General features: G+C 39.4%; 1 protein-coding gene across 1 annotated transcript; it reads right to left on the minus strand.

The window, feature by feature from the left end:
- Window positions 1–6,387: 6,387 nt before the first annotated feature.
- LOC121886902 (G protein-activated inward rectifier potassium channel 1-like) lies at window positions 6,388–20,080 on the minus strand. Its single transcript, XM_042397276.1, has 3 exons — window positions 18,950–20,080; window positions 7,581–7,797; window positions 6,388–7,158 (listed from the first exon to the last, which is right to left on the minus strand). Exons 1-3 carry the CDS (start codon window positions 19,616–19,618, stop codon window positions 6,485–6,487), a joined length of 1,560 nt encoding a protein of 519 aa, XP_042253210.1. The 5' UTR covers window positions 19,619–20,080; the 3' UTR covers window positions 6,388–6,484.
- Window positions 20,081–20,601: the final 521 nt, after the last annotated feature.

Here is a 20,601-nt window from a genome sequence, read left to right on the forward strand (position 1 = left end):
ACACTTTAAAAGTGATATCAGCTCATGGATACACCTTTATTCATAGTTGCACATCCCAGATGATCTCTTACTTCACAAGATCATCCAGCTCACAGAGCTAATGGCACTGTGCTTTAGAGAAGTGACAAATTTTGTGCTCATTGACTATGGATGAGCATCTGGTCAATGTGGATGTGTGATCTGATCCCTGTGCAACCTCCTGAGAGTGTCTCACTGTGTTTCTCTATGCACAGAGACAAACATGCAGACATACAGAGCCCAATGAGTCACGCTCTACACCCACAACTGCTCCTATGGTGGCATACAAATGCAACTTTCCACTATACATGACAATGAACTATTGTGAATGTGAAAGAGCCAAGCAACTGGGAAAAGGACCTTTATTGTAATAATAATAATAATAATAATAATTTTATTTATAGAGCACTTTTCAAACAATAAGCACAAAATGCTTTCCTAAGGAGTGGAAATTCAAAACATAACAACATTAGCAATAATTGCAAGCAGTAAAATAATGAAACACAGTAAAATTTAAAAACTCTCAATGATGGAGGAAAAAGATAAAAACTCAATAAAAGAAAAAATCAAACAGCTCATGACCAAAGAAATGTAGTCTATCAGCTGCCATTCTATAAATGGTAAACATCACACTGATTATTCATGTGTTTGGACTGTTAGACTTTGCGAATAAGTCTGTTTTATGGATAGAAAAAATGAACCAATATTTCAACAATATCATTATCATCAGAACAGTCCAGATGCTGGTGTATCTGATAGCAGCACAGTAGGTACTGTAATAATCCAAACAGAAGATTTAATGAGATACAGCTGCATGTTATTACTTTATCCATTTTTCAGCAATTATATAAAACTTATTTGGATTGCTAGAAGTATTCAGTGGTGGAAAGTAACAACATATTTTTACTCAATTCCTGTACATATTTAAAATTTTAAGGTACTAGTATAAATACTCTACTTCACTTGAGTATTTACTACATCACTACTGTTCAGAAGGAAATATTGTACTTAATTACATTTATTTGACAGTTATAGTTACTAGTTACTTTGTAAATTATGATTTTACCATCAAAATGTTTAAAATATGATACATTATTAAGACAGTATACTCCTCAGTATACTGTAGTTCATATTGACTAGTTTGATATAAGGTAAGAGCAGGTAAAGCTCCAACCTGGCAACACTGGAGGTCCACCTACAGTACCAGTCAAAAGTTTGGACACACTTTCCTATTCACTTGAATGAGAAAGTGTGTATATGAGTGTATATGACAGCAACATCAAGTCCATCCCAATGTATGGTTCTCGATGCTGGTGGGAAACCGAAGCTGATACGAAAATGATCACAATCTTGGAATTATACAGATACCAAAATCAAGAGCACTATAATAGAAAAAAGGTACAGTACAGTTGACCACAATGAGACTGTCCTCCCATGAAAAACATCTGCATTTGTTGTTTCAGCAAATGCCTGAAAAATACATGAGTTTACAATCAAGTGACAAAGCACTCTAGCAGCCGTAGTAATTAGTCTGCAAAGAGAGGAGGTCGGGGTGAATGGGTCTGTCAGTTTGTTTTTTGTTTCCTATCGACAGTCAACATTGGTTTCTTTTACCCATGACTGCAGTCATTCCCTAACTCTAACCAAGTTGTTACTATTGTAGCCATATTAAAGAAGGTCCCCTACCCTTAACAAAGTAGTATTTTTAATCCAAACAACAATGTTTGCCTAACCAAGTTGTTTTTGTGCCAAAACCTAACCAAATCTTAACCATAGCATTGTCAGATCATAAAATGGTTTGATTTTGGAAAGCCTTCATGCTGACAGTGGCATCAGATCAGAATACGCATGTGTAGTTCTGGAGAGCATGGACCAAAAATATATTTTGTTGTTTCATTTGGAGGACTTGTTGACTGCGATGGCTGGGCCATGTGCTTCAAATGGAGGTAGATGTCATCCTGAACATTGCACTGAGATGGAGTCTTCCAGGAAAAAGGAAAAAATTGTAAGGCCAAAAATGACCTGATGCTGAACAAACAAGCTAGCAATGTAGGGAGAAGAGGAGTAGGAAGTATTGTGTTCAAGAAGTAAACGCACTCTGATGTTAAACTACTATTCAATCTATCACAATAACATTTATATTTCAAATACTTTTGTCCTGGTTTGGCTGGATCTCCTCCATTTCAGACAAAAAACTGAAAACTGATTCAGATTTGTTAGGGTTTACAAATGTAGCACTTTTTAAAAATCAGACTAATGCCAAAATTTGCTCCTCAGCCATTCTTTGTAGCCACAATCTCTCATCCCCAGTCCTCTGCATTGCTCGCTGTCTCTGTCTCCAGCCCCTGCTCACTTCTCAAAGGCCATTTACTGTCCTCCAACTCCCCAACTCCACAGACCTGCAATCCTCAAGCTGTCCACCAGATGCCCTTGGACTTTCCCTCCTTTCCCCATGTACACACCTGTTCCCACTTCTCATCAGTCCTGCAGTTACCTGGCCTACTTCACCCACTCCTCACCAGAAACTCATTTCCTTATCAGTCACTCACTACTCATGCCGGTCCACTTCCATTGTTCTCTGCCAGATTTTTACATTGCCATGTGCTTCATGTCTTGCTCTCTAGCCTCTGTATCTGTGTTCTGTTCACCTGTTGTACCTGAGACCTGTTATCTGCTTGTTTTGGACTTTGGACTTTGGACTTTTGAGTCTTGCCTGCCTCTTGTCAGATTTATTTGCCTGTTTGAACTGTCTTCTCTGGTTTTGACCCTTGCCTGCATCACCATCCCAAAAGGCTTTGTACCTCCATTTTTGAACTGCATCAAGCTCTGCCTCGGGCATCTGCATTTGGGTCTTTCCCCTGTATCCCTGCTACCCTGCTTGCACCAGCCATGGCAGAACAATCTGGTCAATAATGGACCCAGCGGATGGATTGTTTTCTCAGGAACTACATGAGGTGACTTATAACCTTTTGTGCCTTTGTAATGACTGGAAATATGCCTCCAGTAGTGAGGACAAAGATGTAACCTTATCATTGGCACACCAGGCAGTGTCTTCAAAATCTTGATGAAAGAAATTGCTACCTGGGTGGGCAGAGGACTTTATTAACACTCTTGAATCCCAGCCTGCACCTCAGTCAGCTAACCTGCAGCATGCTCGCCACCAGTATCATCCCCTTCAGCTTATATCTCAGCATGCACTCTAGCCTACATCTCGGCTAGCACTCTGGTCTGCTAGCCTTCAGCCTGCAGTTGATTGGGCTTGGGTTCGTGAGCCTGCAGTCTACCTGTCCTGAGCCAGTTAGCCTGCTGCCTGCGCGTCCTGATGCTGCATTCCCTGAACCCCTGGAGCCTTATATGGACCAACTAGGGACTATGTCTTTGAAGGGACTTGCCTTGCCATTTCCTCGTGGTACCATGGAGTCTCCAAAAGCAGGCATGTTCCACATAAATAATTGAACAGCATGAAGCTCTGCCTCAGACATCTGCATTTGGGTCCTTCCCCATTATCCCTGTTACCCTGCTTGCACCAACTGTGGCAATTAATCCATTTCCCAAGCCCAATTTAATGACAGAGAAAAGAGCAAAACAGATTTTCCTTCACAGATGAATCCATCATTATACAGTATAATGTCTGTGTGAAGAATGGTCTGTGATTTATTCCTTTCCTCCTCATTTATCTGAGTTAATTTTATCTTAAGCTGGACAGAGGTCATTTTGTACTGTCAATGAATTACATAATCAAATTTCAGTTTTCTGCTATTCTTTGCTGTATGACTGATTTGCTCTGGACATCTTCAGATGTGTAATGTCTGGAATAGCCCTCCTCTAGACTTCCATCTCGATAGGCAAAATCAAGACAAAATAAACTAGTTTGCCACTGACCAGTCTGGTAAATGTGATGACTTCAGCCCACACCTAGTGGAAAGGGTCAAGAACTTTAATTTCAAGAAAGCAGTAATCTGGAGTTTTCTTTACTCTCACCTTGAAATTCACTTTAACAAAGGAACAAATCAGGTGACACATGAGCTGGTGAATCATTCTGTAGGCTGAAATATCTCTGGCTGTTGAGGTGTTGAACACAGTCAGCAAATACATGACTGGAGTCCCCCAGAAAAGGTGAAACAGCATTTTCTATATGGAAAAAAATATTGCACTCAGAGACACACTTGTGATTTCAAAGAATTTATTATTTAGCAGTTGCAATAATTAAGTTTTATCTTACCTTTTATTAGCAATAATACATTTGTCCCTTGATGTCAGCATCTCTGTGTTCCCAAACACTCTACATTTTGATAAATCAGTTTATGATGAAAGGAAGTTGGTATTTAAAAATTGATCTGTGATTACTTTTTGTCACCCATGCGTATGACGGGCAATGCAATCACTGCACCAAGAGGTAAAAATAGTCAAAATTGTACAGTAGTAAATAGACAACTCAAGTGAGCATTCAAATTAACAAATATACAGTACAAGTGATTATAATATAAATAAATAAACTGAATTAACCTGACTTATCCGTATCAATTGACCGTTCACTCAGGCCCGCTCTCCTTAAATACTGTTGCTACACGTGTCACAGGTCACATTATCACATAACAAATATGTAGTTTGGGGGCAGAATTACCATTATTTCCAGTAGTTTTTGAAACAATGGGTTCTTGACTCAGACAGAGGTAGACAAAAGCAGGTTTCTCATTTCTAGTGGACCATTTTATCAACTGTAGCTCCCAGTTGTCCCATTTGAGGCTAGCTAATTAAGCTAACATTAGCTCCATGAGTTAATTGGTTGAAAACACTGTTGCCAACTGACTTTTTAATGTTTCAAGCTGACCTGCTTCAGAATGAGAAACTTGTAAATTGGGCTTTAAATATGAGCTTGATGAGTACATACATGCTAAAATATTGAGGAGAAACCTGCATGTCCATAGAAAAAAGTCAGAATCCTCTAATTAATGATCCATGTAAGACACTGAAATAAGGAAACAGCATTGTTCTTGAATAGCAATGTAGAGCTAATTAGGCCTGGTGACCAATTATATGAATCACAAAGAAAAATGTAAGATTAGGCAGGTTCTAACATAATAATTGCTGGATTTCTATCAAAATGTAGTGCAAATTTAAACAAATTTCCAGATAATCGGAAAAAGAAAATTCAAATTAATGCTTAATGTTTCCATCCACTGCTGTTATGTGAATATTTGGAGTTGGGTTGTGGAGATAACCTGCTGGTGCACCTTATTTTTCAGTCAGGGTCCATTGAACCATTGCAGAAGAAGAGGGCCCAACAAAATGACATCATTAAAAGAATGTCATTAAAACCTAAAACAGTGTAAAAACAATGTAGAAAACATGATGGAAATATGGAATTTATGTTTGTTTCATTTTTTAATTTGAGGAGTGTGACAGTCTCCTCATTGCTCCACAAAGATCAGATGTTTTCGTCTGCTGCGATTTTTTGTCTCTTCAGTAGAATGGAAACTTAAGTGGATGTTTATTCACTAAGTCTGTTTCCTTTGCAATGTATTGCATTTTGCTTTTATCAATATATCAACTTTTCCACCTCAGCCAAGAGTAAAAACATTTGGCAATATTTTAGTATTTTTATCAAATTTATGGTGTTTCCATTAAAACCACCACTAATTCCACCACTTTTTATGCACACTAAACTCTGACAGCCACAAGCCACAATGTGCCAGTCATGAACAGGGTTTTTTTTTTTTTTTTTTTTTTTTTAATTCAAAACCTGTAACCACACTAACTACTGTAGTGTGTCAGTTAATGATGTGCTCCTTCACCTTTAAATAACATTAGTTTACTATTGTAGGTAGTAATTTGTTACGTTTGTTACATTAGAGCAGATATGAACAAACTGCTCATCTATTCTTACACTTTTGCTCTTGTGTTTTTTGGTTTAGGAAAGACTAACAGACACCACCCTCACAGCTCAAACTCTTTAAATGAGTATCACTCTTATTAGTGCTCTGTGCACACCACCTCAACGTGTGCCGACAGCCTGACAGCCTAGTTATAGTCGACAATCGCTATTAAGGGGAGGGGTTTAGTGAACGGTCATTTCAAGTCAGTCTTATTTGTGACTGCCACTTTGGTGCTTGATTAGCTGAAAGTGTAGTTGTTTGAGATAATAAGAAAGTTTTTGATGCAACTCTATGAACAGAAGTGAAAGAAAGAAGCACAAGGGCAGAAAAGTTAAAAGTCAGTGGGGGGCACAGATGGTGATCTATCAAAAATGACTCACAGTATGAGCGGATGGATGGCTTATTGGCGTTGTCCTTCTATTTGTGGCCATGGACAACTTAGTAGAGAGCCAGTAAGTAATTGTAAAATACTGGACAAAATCTGCAAGAAAAAAACATATCACAGTAGTCTTTATTTATATGCAATGCCCATCAAGCCTGATTCAATTTTTTCAAAATGTTTTTTTAGTCTTAAAGGTAGTCAGCAGAAGTCAGCGGTCTGCATTCATTCTGCGCAACTTGGGGGGCAGGCTGTCCTCTGGTCGACCCCCTACAAAGGGGATCTGGACTGGTGTTGGGGTTGGAGCAGAGATGGTGCTAATGGCTCCTGGCAGTCTGTGTTTCTCCAGCTCACTCTCCTCAATATCTCCATCCAAGGACAACAGCTGGACCTGCTCCTCCAGCTGTCCTTGCCTAGCAGCAGGGATGGAGCTGGACCTCAGCCTCTGAATGCTAAGGGGCAGGTCTCCTGTGCTAGAAGCCTTCCCCCCAGGCAAGGCTGGCCCCGTCTTCAGCCCCCTCCACAGGTGCTCTTCCTTGGTGGAACTCATGCGCTGGAGTTTGCGGGGCAGCCTGGAGGCTTGATCCTCGACGTGTTCTGCACAGTCAGCTGACAGGAGCCTTTCCCTGCGGCCTCCGCGGCCACCGTTACCAAGCAGAGGGGATGAGGGGGTGGGTGCAACAGGTAGAGAGCTGGGCGACGTCAGCGAGGACTTCTCCTCCTGCTCTTTGACACTGTAAGGAGGCGTAGGGACCTCAAAGGTATTGTGAAACTGGGAGTAGTCAACTCTGAAGAAGCCTTCTTCCAGTGACATGACGGGAAGGAAACGATGGCCCCACAGGACTTCATCTTCAGTGTAAGATGTCCGGGCCTGGCATGTCATACCTACAATGTGGAGTAGAGACAGTAAATGTTGAGTAACGTTTCAAATACAGACAAGAAAAAGACAAAAAGGAGATGACTATAAAGGCTATGCCATTACAAAGAAAATTGTAGAAAGTGGGCGATTAAATAAAAATGAACAGACAGCAAGACAGGGAACTGAAATGAAAAGTGGAGAATCGCTTCAGGGAAAAGAGACATTAATATGAACAAAAATATGACAGAGATGGAGAAGAGCTTGTGCTATTGAATAATTAAAGACCATGAAATTAAATATTCTGTTGAATATTTTATTTTATAATACTGGGAAATATTCTATGCAACAGGCTAACTGACAACGAAACAGATGATTAGGGGAAGTGAAGCTTTTTCAAAGTTATTAGTAAAAAAAAAAGAGATACTCAAAAATAATAATTTGCTCTAACCAGTTGTCTCCACGATGCCTTCTAGGATGACAACAATCTCAAACTGCTCGTTCATGAGTGAGCGCTGCGACAGATCGAAGAACGGGCTCTTGGTGTTGATCTCGTGGCAGATGGTAAGGGGCGACACTAAGAAGAGTTGGTCTGCTCCTGTACCAAAACCCACATCCAGCTCACACTGGTCCAGAGGCAGGAACTCACCTTCTGGGGTCTGCCGAGACTGTAGACACACACGTGATCAGGACATATTACATTTTAACTTATGACACAGGATAAATAATTCTTTTTAAACTCTGTCCTCCGCAGTTGGGTCAGAGCACAGGGTAATGGAAGCAAATTATATACATAATACCAATTCTGAATGTTTCATGCTGGATTTAGACACCACTAAATTTATAATATTTAAATATTTTACTTTGTGAAAACCATCTGTCTAAATTGATGCCAAAATGAACATTGACATATTTTTTCTTGCTCTTCCTGTTCATACTGGCCTATAAGAGATTCCTTTATAATCTATTTTCAATCTAAGTGATGGGGGGAAAAATGTATTTAAAAGTTTATTTGAAGCTAGTATGAGGCTTCAGTTGCCCAAATTTGTTAAATCAAGTAAATATCTTTATGTCTTTTTGGTGCCAAATTCACAGCCATGCTGATACTGTACCTACCCCCCTCTCTAACATCTCTTACCTCTGTTAGGGGGCCCAATCATTATTGCTTAGCTTTTTATGGAACAGTCTGTTATAAATATAAAACACAACAGAGAAATCCCTACCGGCATCTGACAAAAATAATGAACAAAGCAGGTGTTCCTGATTTATGGCAGCGATGAACAATATCAAAAAGAGAGCCAATGGAATCCGTCCAAATTCCAAGGCACTGCTTTGTTGTCATACAAAACAATGTAAAGGCCGTTATCCACATGGCTACAGGGTTTTTATGACCCTGAGGATGGCTGATGTGCAGTCTGCTAGGCCGCTTTGCCTGCCAGGACAGTTTTTATGATATCTCTGTTGGCTAATATGTGTCACTTTGTAGGACATTTTTCATCCAAAGTCCCTACAGTTATGGTATACAGTATATATGCATGCATTTTTGCAGGTGTAACCCTGATGGGGTTGTAACTGAAACAGTGTTAAAGGTGCCATGAAATAGCTTTGAGAAAGTAATTTTCTTCCGTGATTTGACTTGGTTCCACATGAAATGGGGTGTTGAGGTGGGACCTCAAGTGGAGAGGGACTTGATTTTAGAGCTTAAAAGCTGGTGGGACGAAGTCTGCAAAACTGAAAGTGATCACAGCTGTTGAGGACTGCTCCTATCATCCGCACTGAAGGAGTAAGGGGATGAGGATGGGTGTGTTTTTATCCCTTGTCTCAGGCCACATTGATATTTTTGCAAAATGACGGCACTTAAATACAGAGAACATGCAGGTCTGTCAAAGCAGGTCTGTAAAATGGGAGGCTGAATCTTCCCGAAAATGTACAAAGACATTTTATTGAATGGAGTATGTATTTTCCCCTGAGAGCAGGATGAGTCAACAAGAAAATCTTGACACTTTTTGTAGAGAAAAAAAGGATTTTGATGTAAAAAAACAAAATACACTACAAATACCACTACCACTGAATCTTTTGACATATATTTGGCATATAGTGATACCATACAACCTGCAGAAGCAACAACACTAAAAATACTCTCATGTTGCTCTCTGTTCACTGACTGGCAGACATGTTGTGAGATAAAGGTGAGAAAAAGGGTGTAAAAAACAGTGGTTTCCCACTTCCCCGACATCTCTGTCAGACAACATGGGTGTTTGGTAACCTTCATATTTAGAGACACTCTGTAGTAATCTTTTACTCTGTACAAACCTCCTCATTGCCAGCACATTAGACTACTTAAAAACTCTCTGTGGTGGCCTGGCCTCCAAGATAAGTATCAGTAGATTATAGAGAAGTGGTTGCTCTTGAGAAACCAAACTCAATCAAATAAAGTACTCTTTTAGCTGTTAAATTAAAACATGGAATAGGGAGAAGACTCAAGGAAGTGGGAGAAAAATGAAATTTGAAACCTCTTCTAATTTCAATGACAAGCCTCTTATACTCTAGTAGATATGTCAAAAATGGATGATTCAAAAAAGGAAAATGTTTTTGTTTCAGAAAAAAAAAATATTCCAGTGGCTTTCATGCGTCCAGAAGACAGAAAATTGGTTTTGGGGAGGACCCTGAAGGTCAGAGATAAAAACACAGTCAACACAAGTGAATAAAAAGCACAAAAATGCAGATTAAGTCCTCTTTCCCAATAGATAACATTCAGCATACCTAAACTCACAGTCAGTCACATTCTGCTATGGCGTAAATCAAATAGCTCTTCCTGTCACCTCATGTTAACTTGTATGCAGAGTAGTTTCCCTGGACCTTTGAGTGAAGAGCCACTTGGTCCACAGATGGCAAACAGACTGTCATTTGTATTCACTGTGATGTTGAGGACAGAAGGGTGTGACATTTCACAGGAAGATGTCTGTTCCCACAGATCCCTGGCTTGCCTTGGTGAGGGAAAGCGTCACCCATTATGGTTTATCAGTGATGGGTGCTCCCTGAATATGTGGACAGGGAGCCAGTGTCACATGTCTATTAATGTTAAATCAGGATAAAGCTCTGTAAGCATTACAGAACAATACTGGAACTCCTGAACACTGAACTCTTGAAAAGCTGTAAAGAAGCGTCACATGCCTCCTCCTTTAACCTGGTATTGGTATTTCCTATAGTAAAAGATATAAACCCTCCACCATCACAGTATTACAGTTAAAGAAATAGTTCAACATTTTGGGAAATACGCTTAATCACTTTCTTGCAGAGAGGATTGATACCACTCTCATATTTGTGAGCTAAATTCGAAGCTACAGCCAGCAGCCAGTTAGCTTAGCTTAGCTTAGCTTAGCTTAGCGGGCTTTCAGACGGGAAACAGCCTTGCAGTAAAACAACACAAGGGATTGCATTAGTTGGGGTGTGTTGATTCAGGTATTGGCAATTCAGGAAGTCCAGTTTGAGTAATAGATCAGTGTGTTTGAAGACATAAATAGGGCCGCAACTAACCATTATCGATTAATCTGTCGATTATTTTCTCGATTAATCGATTAGTGTCAGAAAATGGTGGAAACAATGTCAATCACTTTTTCCCCAAAGCCCAAGATGACATCCTCAATTGTCTTGTTTTGTCCCGAACAACAGTCCACAACCCAAAATATAAAATAAAAATATTCACATTTGAGAAGCTGGAATCAGAGAATTTTGACTTTTTTTCTTAAAAAATTACTCAAAACGATTAATTGATTGTCAAAATAGTTGCCAATTAATTAATACTTGGCAACTAATTGATTAATCGACTATTTATTGCAGCTCTAGACACTAAAACACTTGCACGGTGGTTCACAGTACTCTGACACATGATTTTACAACTTTGGAAAATTATCAGTCATTTGTCATTTTATCTTTCATCCCGACAATCATGAGGTAAACAGTAGAAAAATTCAGTCATCCCAATACGAAGTAATTTACCAGGAATGTGTGCTTGCATGTATTTGATATATTTGGACATTGCAGCACCTTGCCAGATGACATCACATTGTGGTCCTACAAAAGTTGAGCCACTTTCAGTTTTTTTGCTAGACAACCCTGCGTTTCCAGCTGCATCGCCAGCCTGACCTCATTCAAATGAATGAGAGGGCTGCATGTTTTCACACAGGGCTACAGTCAGTCTGAATGCAGACTTAGCATGAAAACTGGAAACAGGGAGAAGCTAGCTTTATATTTTGTTTAATCTATACAGCAACTGAAGTGTAAAATTGACAACTTGTTGTTTTAAGACTTAAATGCCAGACAGAATGACTTTTTAAGTCGTTATGCTACGCTAAGCTAACAGGCTTCTGGGTGTAGACCTATATTTAATGGACATATATGAAAGTGGGATCAATATTCTCATCTGAGTCATTCTACAAAACAGGTGCCATTTGGGTCTGCAATGTTTGATGAGGTGCATAAGGCACAAAAATGTCAAGAAGTAGCCAAAGTGTGTTTCCAAAGCTTAAAGTTATATTTTGTAAAAAATTTATGATTTGTGTGCATCCCTCAGTTTGACTTACAACCACATCACACTAACTTGTTTTGTGTACATAAATAATGTATTGTTGCTTTAAGTGACCACAAAGTAATCACAAAGAGGAAGTGATATCATTTAAGCCTTTGAAGCAGCCAGGAACAAAAGCTGGCAAGTTCTGACATTCTTTTACATTATTTATTTGTTGCTTTTTCATGTTAGACCAGATCTGTCAAACTCAACCCAACCACCCTGTCACGCAAAATAGATAGGGAAAACTGTTTTTTATTAAAATTCTTACACTATTAATGCAAAGAAAATGGAATTTCAAATTGAATGCATACCATGTAAGCTCAGGAACCACATGGAGAACTGTGGCAATTTTAGGATGAAATTTACCACCCTGTCACATGACTGGGTGGTAAGGGATGTGATGGGGTGGTTCTGCTTCCCATTTGAATGTGAAAATTGATTGAAATGGAGCCTATTCCAATGTATAGGTTAAAATGCTTTGAGTAGGAAAGCTCAAGGATGTGTGCTACAAGATTAGTGTTTCTGATGTAGGTTAATCACTTTATATTCTGTTAAGCCTGTTTGGTTCCTGCCCCCTGTGGAAACCCATAGGTACAGAGATACCTTATCTTAAACACAGATCCCTCTCTTATTTCAATTACTTGCTCATTACCACTCACTCACTCACTCATTCACTCACTGGAGCTGGTGCCAACAGGTTCTTCTGGCCTGCACGAGATGACTTTCTGTGGTACCTCTTTGATGAGGTCCTCAAAATCATTCAAGCAGCACAGCCTGTGACATCCCATCACATGGAAATTCAGAGAAATGTATGGAGGCGACTCTCCCAGTCACTGCCATGATGCTCTTGAAGCTTTTGAGGATGTCAGAGTTCCCACTCTTTTTAGGAAATCATTTTCCAGAAGATTCTCAATCACTCTGTGAATGTGTAAAGTAGGAGCACCCTAATATAATATGCTCATTTATAGTCACATAAGATTAGATAAGATAAAAAGGATTAATTCTGCAGTTTCATTAGGACAAGGAATGTCAGATGGATTGCTCCTCTGGGAGAGGATTTTTTTTGGAAAAAAATTCTCATTTCTGGTGACAAATACATCTACCTCTCTTTTCAGTTTTTCAGGCCATTACCAAAGTTTTCCATTACATTTCGAATTTTAAATATCCCCCTTCACTTCCCACAGTTTTTAAAGTTTTCAAGGACCTAAAGTTGTTTTTATTTATTTATTTATTGGCCTATTTGAACCGTTGTTCATGTTTCATAATTGTTATTGGTCGTTAAAAGTACCTTAATGAGAATGAAATGCTTATTTAATCAAATTTTTGTATGCTGCATATTTGAATTACTGATATTTTTATTCACATTTTGAATGGACAGTATTTGTTTAGCTTGATACAAGCATAGAGACTACATTTGCCCTTTTTTAAATAAAGCCTAATTTTGATATATATTTTGGATCTTGTATCATTAAGTCATGCCTACAATTATATCCAGAATTAACAAAAGTTTCAAATGTTAGATGACGGCTAAAACCAACAGATCATATAGAGACAGTTTGTCTGTACCACCCTGTCACATCAGGTACCACCCCGTCACAAGGTCATTTTGTTAAAAAATGATGGAAAGGGAGTGAAATGCTTCATAAATCAATGTTGAATAACATTCTTGTTTGTGGACTAATCAAATGAATATAGCTTTTATTTGAAATTTTGAAGTAAATTAGTATTTTTTGTGCAAACAATGAGGCCTTTAACATGTCGCATTCGAATTTCAAGATTAAGAATCTAAAAATAATAAGAGGAAAACATTAGATTTTTAAAATTTATTTCATGTTTTACTACTTAGAATGTCCGAATAAAAAGGATAATATTAATAAGGATTTTGTGCCTGAGGTAGGAAAATATGTTTTCTTGAAGGATTAACATAACTTTCATTTTATGGATTTTTTTTTTTTAATTTGCTCTTGATGAAAATTTTGAAAATTGCAAAGTGGAAATGGCATCTGTTTCATAGAATGAGTCGTAGAATGAACTTTAAGCAAATAAGCTTATATTTCAAAATGTCAAACTATTCATTTAACTGCACATTAAAATCACTTATGTTAATTTTTATGTCATGTGAAATATTTGTATTATACTGTATATAGATTTGCTCATTGATGCTCCTTTAAGTTCAAAAATGCAAATGCAAAAATGAAATGCAAACCAGTGGGGAAATAACTACCCTGTTAAAATCTTAATTAACCAGCTTCCTGCTTCAGCAGCATCTCTAAGATAAAAGGCGTCAAGAACATGCAAAATTTAGGGATTTTGTGACATCTAAATATACATTACTTCATATCTCGGTATATCTCCACCTCTGGCACTGCTTCCTCCATCTTCTGTGAGTGGGAGGAGAAGATGAAATCATTTTTAAAAACTGTCATATTTATATATTAATTTATTTATATTCCCCCAATCATTTACAAATGTAAATTATTATTGAGATACTGCAGGCAGGTGTCCCATTTGTCAGCAAAGCTTGCACAAGTCAATGAGACTGGAAACCAATTTCCTGGGAAGTCATATTCTATCATTCTAGTTATGAAAGTAAAGCTTCTATTTTTCAGATACTGTTTAAAGCTGCATTGACTAGCAATATAGTGTTGCGACAAAATTATGCCTCTGCCAAGGAAGGAGAAACCTGCTTGACACTGAATGGTTTTAACAAGGTGAAAGCCCTGCGTGATCACGTACTGCCGCTAAACAGTCAGTGCCACAAGGGGGAAATTAATGGCCTTTGGAAGAGGACCCGATATAAAGGGAGTGCTTAATTTACCGAGCCACCTGAGATTCAGGTTGAGTGAAAGCAGGCCCTATCCCTGGTGACTCACTTCCTCCTCAGTGAGTGTGTGTGTGTGTTTGTGTGTGATGTGAAAGAGATGCAAAGAAACACAAACAGTGATGGTGAAAGTAAGAAAGAAGCGTGTTTGTGCATTTGTCCTTGTGTGTTTCCAGCTGTAACCTTTGCGCTCTGAGCCAGACATCAAACGTGACGCTTGTACATCACATTTGAGTTGCCGCTCTCAATGTATCGACAGCAACATTAAAGCTAATTCAGCCGTTTCTTTCTTTGTTTCTTCTTCTTTCTACTCATCCTTCAGACAGTGGCAGATGTGGCAAGTCGTGCTCACATGTCTGCCTGCCTGTCTATCTATCTGCTGCTACTAGCATTTACCATTTATCTCCTGCTGAGGACCAACCTACTGAGACGAGTTTCTGTCGACATTGACGAGCACCGCCCAGCTGTCACTCTCTCCCTCCGTTTCTCTTGTGTTTTTGTTCGGTCCTGTTTTGCCACATTGCTGCTTTACTTTACTGTTTCTTTGTTGCTTGTTGGAGCACTTTTCTCCTGCAAGGATGAGGGTGTTTCCTCTCTGCACTGCTGTCAAACCAGATGCAAAAATGTTTCTCTGCTTTAAAATTATATGCTGCCAGTGCTGCAGGGGTCAGTGCATCACTGTATTGTATTGGTTTATTAATGAAAGCTGCATTAATATTTATGGCAATTCAAGGACATTTATGTGGACAGTTATTATGCATTATGTATATAGATAAATGCACAGGGAATCATTTTTCCAATGATAATTAAATATGTTCTTTAAATCAAAAATTGAAGTGTAGGCTATCTCGACTCGGTGAAGCATGTCTAACTTACTGTAACAATAATTGCATCTTATAATAATAATAATTGAAATTAGACACTTCTTGATGGATCATATTACATATTTATCATACATTTTTGATAATATACAAACAAACATGACCAGGTTTGCTAAAAAGTTATAGCTGCATCCAGAGCTGAGTCAATAACTGATTCAACAGAAAATTAATCACAGCTATTTTGATAAACAATTAATATAAATAATTTTGTTTTAGTAAAAATGCCAAAATGTAGCTGTTATTATTTGCTGGTTTTCTAGTCATCTATAATTGCAAATCTAATATCTTTTGGTTTGGGACTGTTGGTTGGAAAAAACAAGCATTTTCAATATGTCCACTTGGGCTTGGGTAAATTGTAATCAGCAGTTTTCTCTATTTTCTAACATGTTATACACCAAACCATTAATCCGCTTATAAAAAAGAAAGAATTGGCAGCTTAATCAATGATTAAAATAATTGTTGGTTGCAGCCCTAGCTGCGTCTATGCATAATAAGTGCTATTGTACTGTAAATAACATGAGCGCTGATCAAGAATGTGGCCAACTTTAATTTTTTGGCTGAAGAGTATCCACGTCCCATAAGAATTTACAACCCATGCGTATCCCTTACTATCCCTGACAATTGATTGCAGTTGCCATGTCACAGTGCATTTACACAGCTCCATCATTAGGATTTACTGCACCATGCCTCATTTCTCCACTCAGCTTTGTGGGCAACCCATCAGACAGTGACCTTGAGCTATGTGCTACCTGAAAACAAGCCACAGCATTGTTTCCACAGAGCAGGTATAGTACTACGGAGTTGATGTAGAGTCAATTTACTCTACAACACTCCACAGTACAGTCTGATGCTACAATGGCTATGGCTTTATGGGCTCTAAAACATCACTGTTTCTCTTAACATAGATTAAAAGACATATTGGAACACTTCATCTCTTCAGCAGCAGTGCTACAGTGGTGAACTGCACACAGCAGGCTTCTTAACAGCACATTTCATCTCGCTCACCTCTCTGAAGAGAGGTTTGATCTTTAAAAAAAAAAGTCAAATCGCTACATTTCTTCTAAGATTTTATCCTTCTGTTCAAGATAAAGAAAATCCATGAAACAACTGATACTGCACTGGATAAACGTGGAACTGTTGAGTGCAAACAGGAAATTTTTGGTTTGTTTACTTTTTGCCCTCTGTATATGATTGATGGCACATGAATGTGACGCTCCGTAGCAGCCGATTGGGAGAGTTCTGGATGTCTGACCTTCCACCGGCACGTGAGGAGTTGTGGCTTAAAAGATCATTTTTTCATAATTTAAGAAAAAATCATCATTTGCCGACAGCAGAATTCCCAGGATCAAGATCATCACCCTAAATCTAATCAACTGATCTTTGAAAGAAAGCAAGAAACCCAGAGAAACATATGGGTAGCACTTAAAACACCTTCTGTACTTTGTTTTGCTGTAATTACATCATGCTCAGGCAGGTTCATTTACTTAAAAAAAGACCTTCGGTTATAGGGAGAAGTAAAAGGCAAGACTGAGTAAGATACAGTGTAGCCAGTGTATCTATTATTGCAGCTTGTTCTGCTTTAGTTTGCTACCAACCACAACTCAATAAGGCGCAAATTTCAGTTCAAACTACTAGTTCTACTCTATACCGTTGGGCATTAAGGTATCTAATACTGAACATAATCTAAACAATCCCAACAATATCCACAGCAATATCTGTAATATTGGCACATTTGTTGTGCGGACAAATCTGACCGAGATCAAACATGACTGCGTGCCCCATGGGTAAATAACCTACTGCTTTCATTCTGTTTGAAATAACAGAATGAAAACAGTACAGCAGGCGTTGCAGACAGAGTATTAAACCATCCAAATGTATAAGCCTGTGTGGAGGGAGAAAGTTGATGATATTGCATTTTGCGCCTATATGATGCTGCTTTGATTAATTGCAATTAAAGACACCACATTTTTCTATGCCTTCCTAGGCTATTAATAAAGGCGCAAATGATAATGACATGACATCAAAATCCTCCTCATAGAGAGAGCTGAAACATTAACGATAAGTTATTGAGTCGTGGCTTTTAATGTGTCAAACTAAGTGATTTTTATTTTGCGGAACAGAAATAGCTACATGATATGATAATATTTGCCTGGATAAAATCAGAGTTCAACGCAAAGCATCAAGTATAGCCATATGAATACACTAATAGTGATATTAAAATACCGGGAGCTTTCTGGTGGCTTTCCCTCGAGGGGTCAGAAAGTAAACTGTCACTTGAGATCATCACGCTATTCCGCAGAGGCGACAGAAGCACGACTAACTCTCCCTGTCACAACAAAGCACTGCTGCCCCTTAGATATCTGCTAACGTTGGACTGGAGAAAAGCAGATTTAATGTATAAGAGATGCCTGCTAAAGCGAGCAAATGAAGGGGACTACACTCTATTGAGTAAAAGACATTTCCTGATGAATTGTGATGATGAAAAGATTTTTTTTCTCTACCATCTGACAAACAATCAATAATGATAATGCTGAGACATACTCTCGTAAAAAATAATGATGTGAAACTCCATCTAGAAGTCATAAAGTCTGCAGAGAATAAAACATATTGTTGATGGGAATTCAGAAACACATTTCCAAGCAGGTGTGAATTGGAAAATGCAGTGATTGACATTGCTGTTTTCATCTCTTTCATTTATAAAGTTCTATAACACAAAATGCATTTCTCTTCTCTTTTATCATAGCCAGCAGCTGCCTCAGCTCTCCTTTCATTCTCAGGAACCAGCTTTCATACAAAGCTAGATCACTGTCAGCTCTCAGTGCTTCAGAGTAGTGGCATTTGTGTCTTTAGGTAAGAGTGGCCTTAAGAAATACGTTCTTTACCTCATTGTGGCCCACTGAGTATTGGTTCAATTGATCTTTTAGTCAATAAGTGCAGTTTCCCACCTACTGTCCCCTGGGGGCCCATAGATCTCATCTGCGGACATTTGAAGCAGAGGCTGAACTTAGATATACAGCCAATTGAGAGATGTTTTGCTGACTGAGGGGGGACAGTTTATGATGACCCTGACTGTTGCAGGCAACACACTCCTGCTCTCCTCCTTCGAGGATGAAGAGGGAGGAGAGCAGAAACACAAGACGAGCTGTGTGTAAAACTGTGTTCATCATGAAACCAGCACGGAAATAGTTGTTGCTGCAGGGGGTAAATGTAAATGGTCACTCATTAAAATACATCTTATGCTGGAGCCTCATGTTAAAACCATAGCCTCTCTGCAAATCATTGTGGCCCTCAGGGAATGCAATCAATTCTGAAGATGAATGGAAATTCAATGCATGAGTTGGAAAGCACTCATAAAACATAATGAGAGCAATTTCAGAACAAATTAAGTAGCTGTCATTTAGTCTCAGCTCTTGATAATGGCCTTTCAAGAGTTAAGATGCGGGGCGAGGGGCAGATGCTCACTGCGCAAAAGTGCGCCTGCTTTTCTAGTATTTTTTTTTTTTTTGGAAAATGTATTGCGCTCCTCAGCTGTATAACCTGTAGCCTACCTTGATGAGTTTGCACCTGATCTGCGCGGACACCATATGGCTGTTCCGCAGGTTCCCCACTCGGAACATGAGGCACAACTTCCCGTCCCGCTGGGAAATGACCGCGTCCTGGCTGAACATCAGCGTCTCCGCGCGCTTCTTCGGCTGCGACATCTTGATGAACATACAGCCGATGAGAAAGGCGTCCACGATGGACCCCAACAGCGACTGGAAGAGGAAGAGGATGATACCTTCGGGGCACTTCTCCGTGATGTAGCGGTAGCCGTAACCGATGGTCGCCTCCGTCTCGATGAAAAACAGGAACGCGGAGGGAAAGTTGTACACGTTGGCGACGCACGGAGTGTAGGACGAGTCGTGGCCGCCGTGGCTCAGGTCGCCGCGGATGTAAGCGATGACCCACCACATTGAAGCCATGACCAGCCATGCAACTGTGTAAGTGAGGATGAAGATGAGTAGGTTCCAGCGCCACTTGAGATCCACCAGCGTGGTGAACAGATCGGAGATGTACCGGCTGGTCTCCCCGCCAAGGTTACCGTGCTGGACATTGCAGCGACCGTTCTTCTCCACAAACCGCTGCCTCTTTCTCTTCACCGGTGCGGAAAAAGTCATACCCCGATTGGTGTTTACCACCTGGTAGTCCTCGCCAAATTTCCTCCGTAAAGCTGACATTGTATCAATCACCTACTTGTGACAAGCAATCAATACTTGTGCCGAATCAGGCTCTTTACGCAAGTTTGGTACCCAGTGCCCAAAAGCATACAATAACATTCAGTGCGTTACTCGCATCCTGTGAGATGAAGATGCGCCTCTCTCATGTAAATTAATCCTAAGTGAGCAGAGATTCTGCGCAATACATGATTCAGAGTCGATCCTTTACGCAAAGGAGTATCTTGCAAGTGCCAACTTTTTGCTCAGGTCTCATCCATTGAGTAAAAACAAAAAACATCACATAAAAAAACCTTTAAAACAAAAGCTGCATTCAAATAGCTGGATTCAAAGGTGCGTGTATGTCCTTGCGGATCCACTGAGGTGCAGCTACAGTAAACCTGTGAATGTGAATAACAGACTACAGTGCGCTCTTGTGCCTGAGGGAGCACATTCGGGTAGGAGTGACTTCAAATTAAAGACTGTAAAGGATCAGCAGCACGGGTGGCAAATTTCTCTTTCACTTGAGGAGGGGGGGGGGGGGGTCCTGATGTGGAGTTAAAGAGAGGGAAATGATTTTTTGGCTTGTATCCAGTCAGGTAAATCATCAGTGCGAGCAAACAATGTGATAGTGAAACCAAGCCCGTCAACCTTTTAGTCTTTTATTCATTTTTTTTTATACACATTACTTTGTCATTCGTTTCCTGATGCCCAATTTTCTCCTTCTTGTGGAAAACACTGTACTGTAAAATTGGTTATAATGAATAGGCTACTTGTGCCTATTAGCAGCTATTTGGTGCCCCCTAGTGTTCCTGCGGTGGAAGTAACACTGGAAAAATGCCAATATGAACCATACTGTATTGTTCCTCTAGATAGAATACTCCTGTGTCTGGGGGATGCTGAAGAAATATCTCAACAAAACTACGGGTTTATCTGAATATTACTGTCAGGAAATACGATAGGTTGCTAATAGTCAATCATTTCACGCCAAATTCCCAGTGGAATAT

The sequence above is a fragment of the Thunnus maccoyii genome, chromosome 20, assembly GCF_910596095.1.
Source record: "Thunnus maccoyii chromosome 20, fThuMac1.1, whole genome shotgun sequence".
Lineage (NCBI taxonomy): Eukaryota > Metazoa > Chordata > Actinopteri > Scombriformes > Scombridae > Thunnus > Thunnus maccoyii.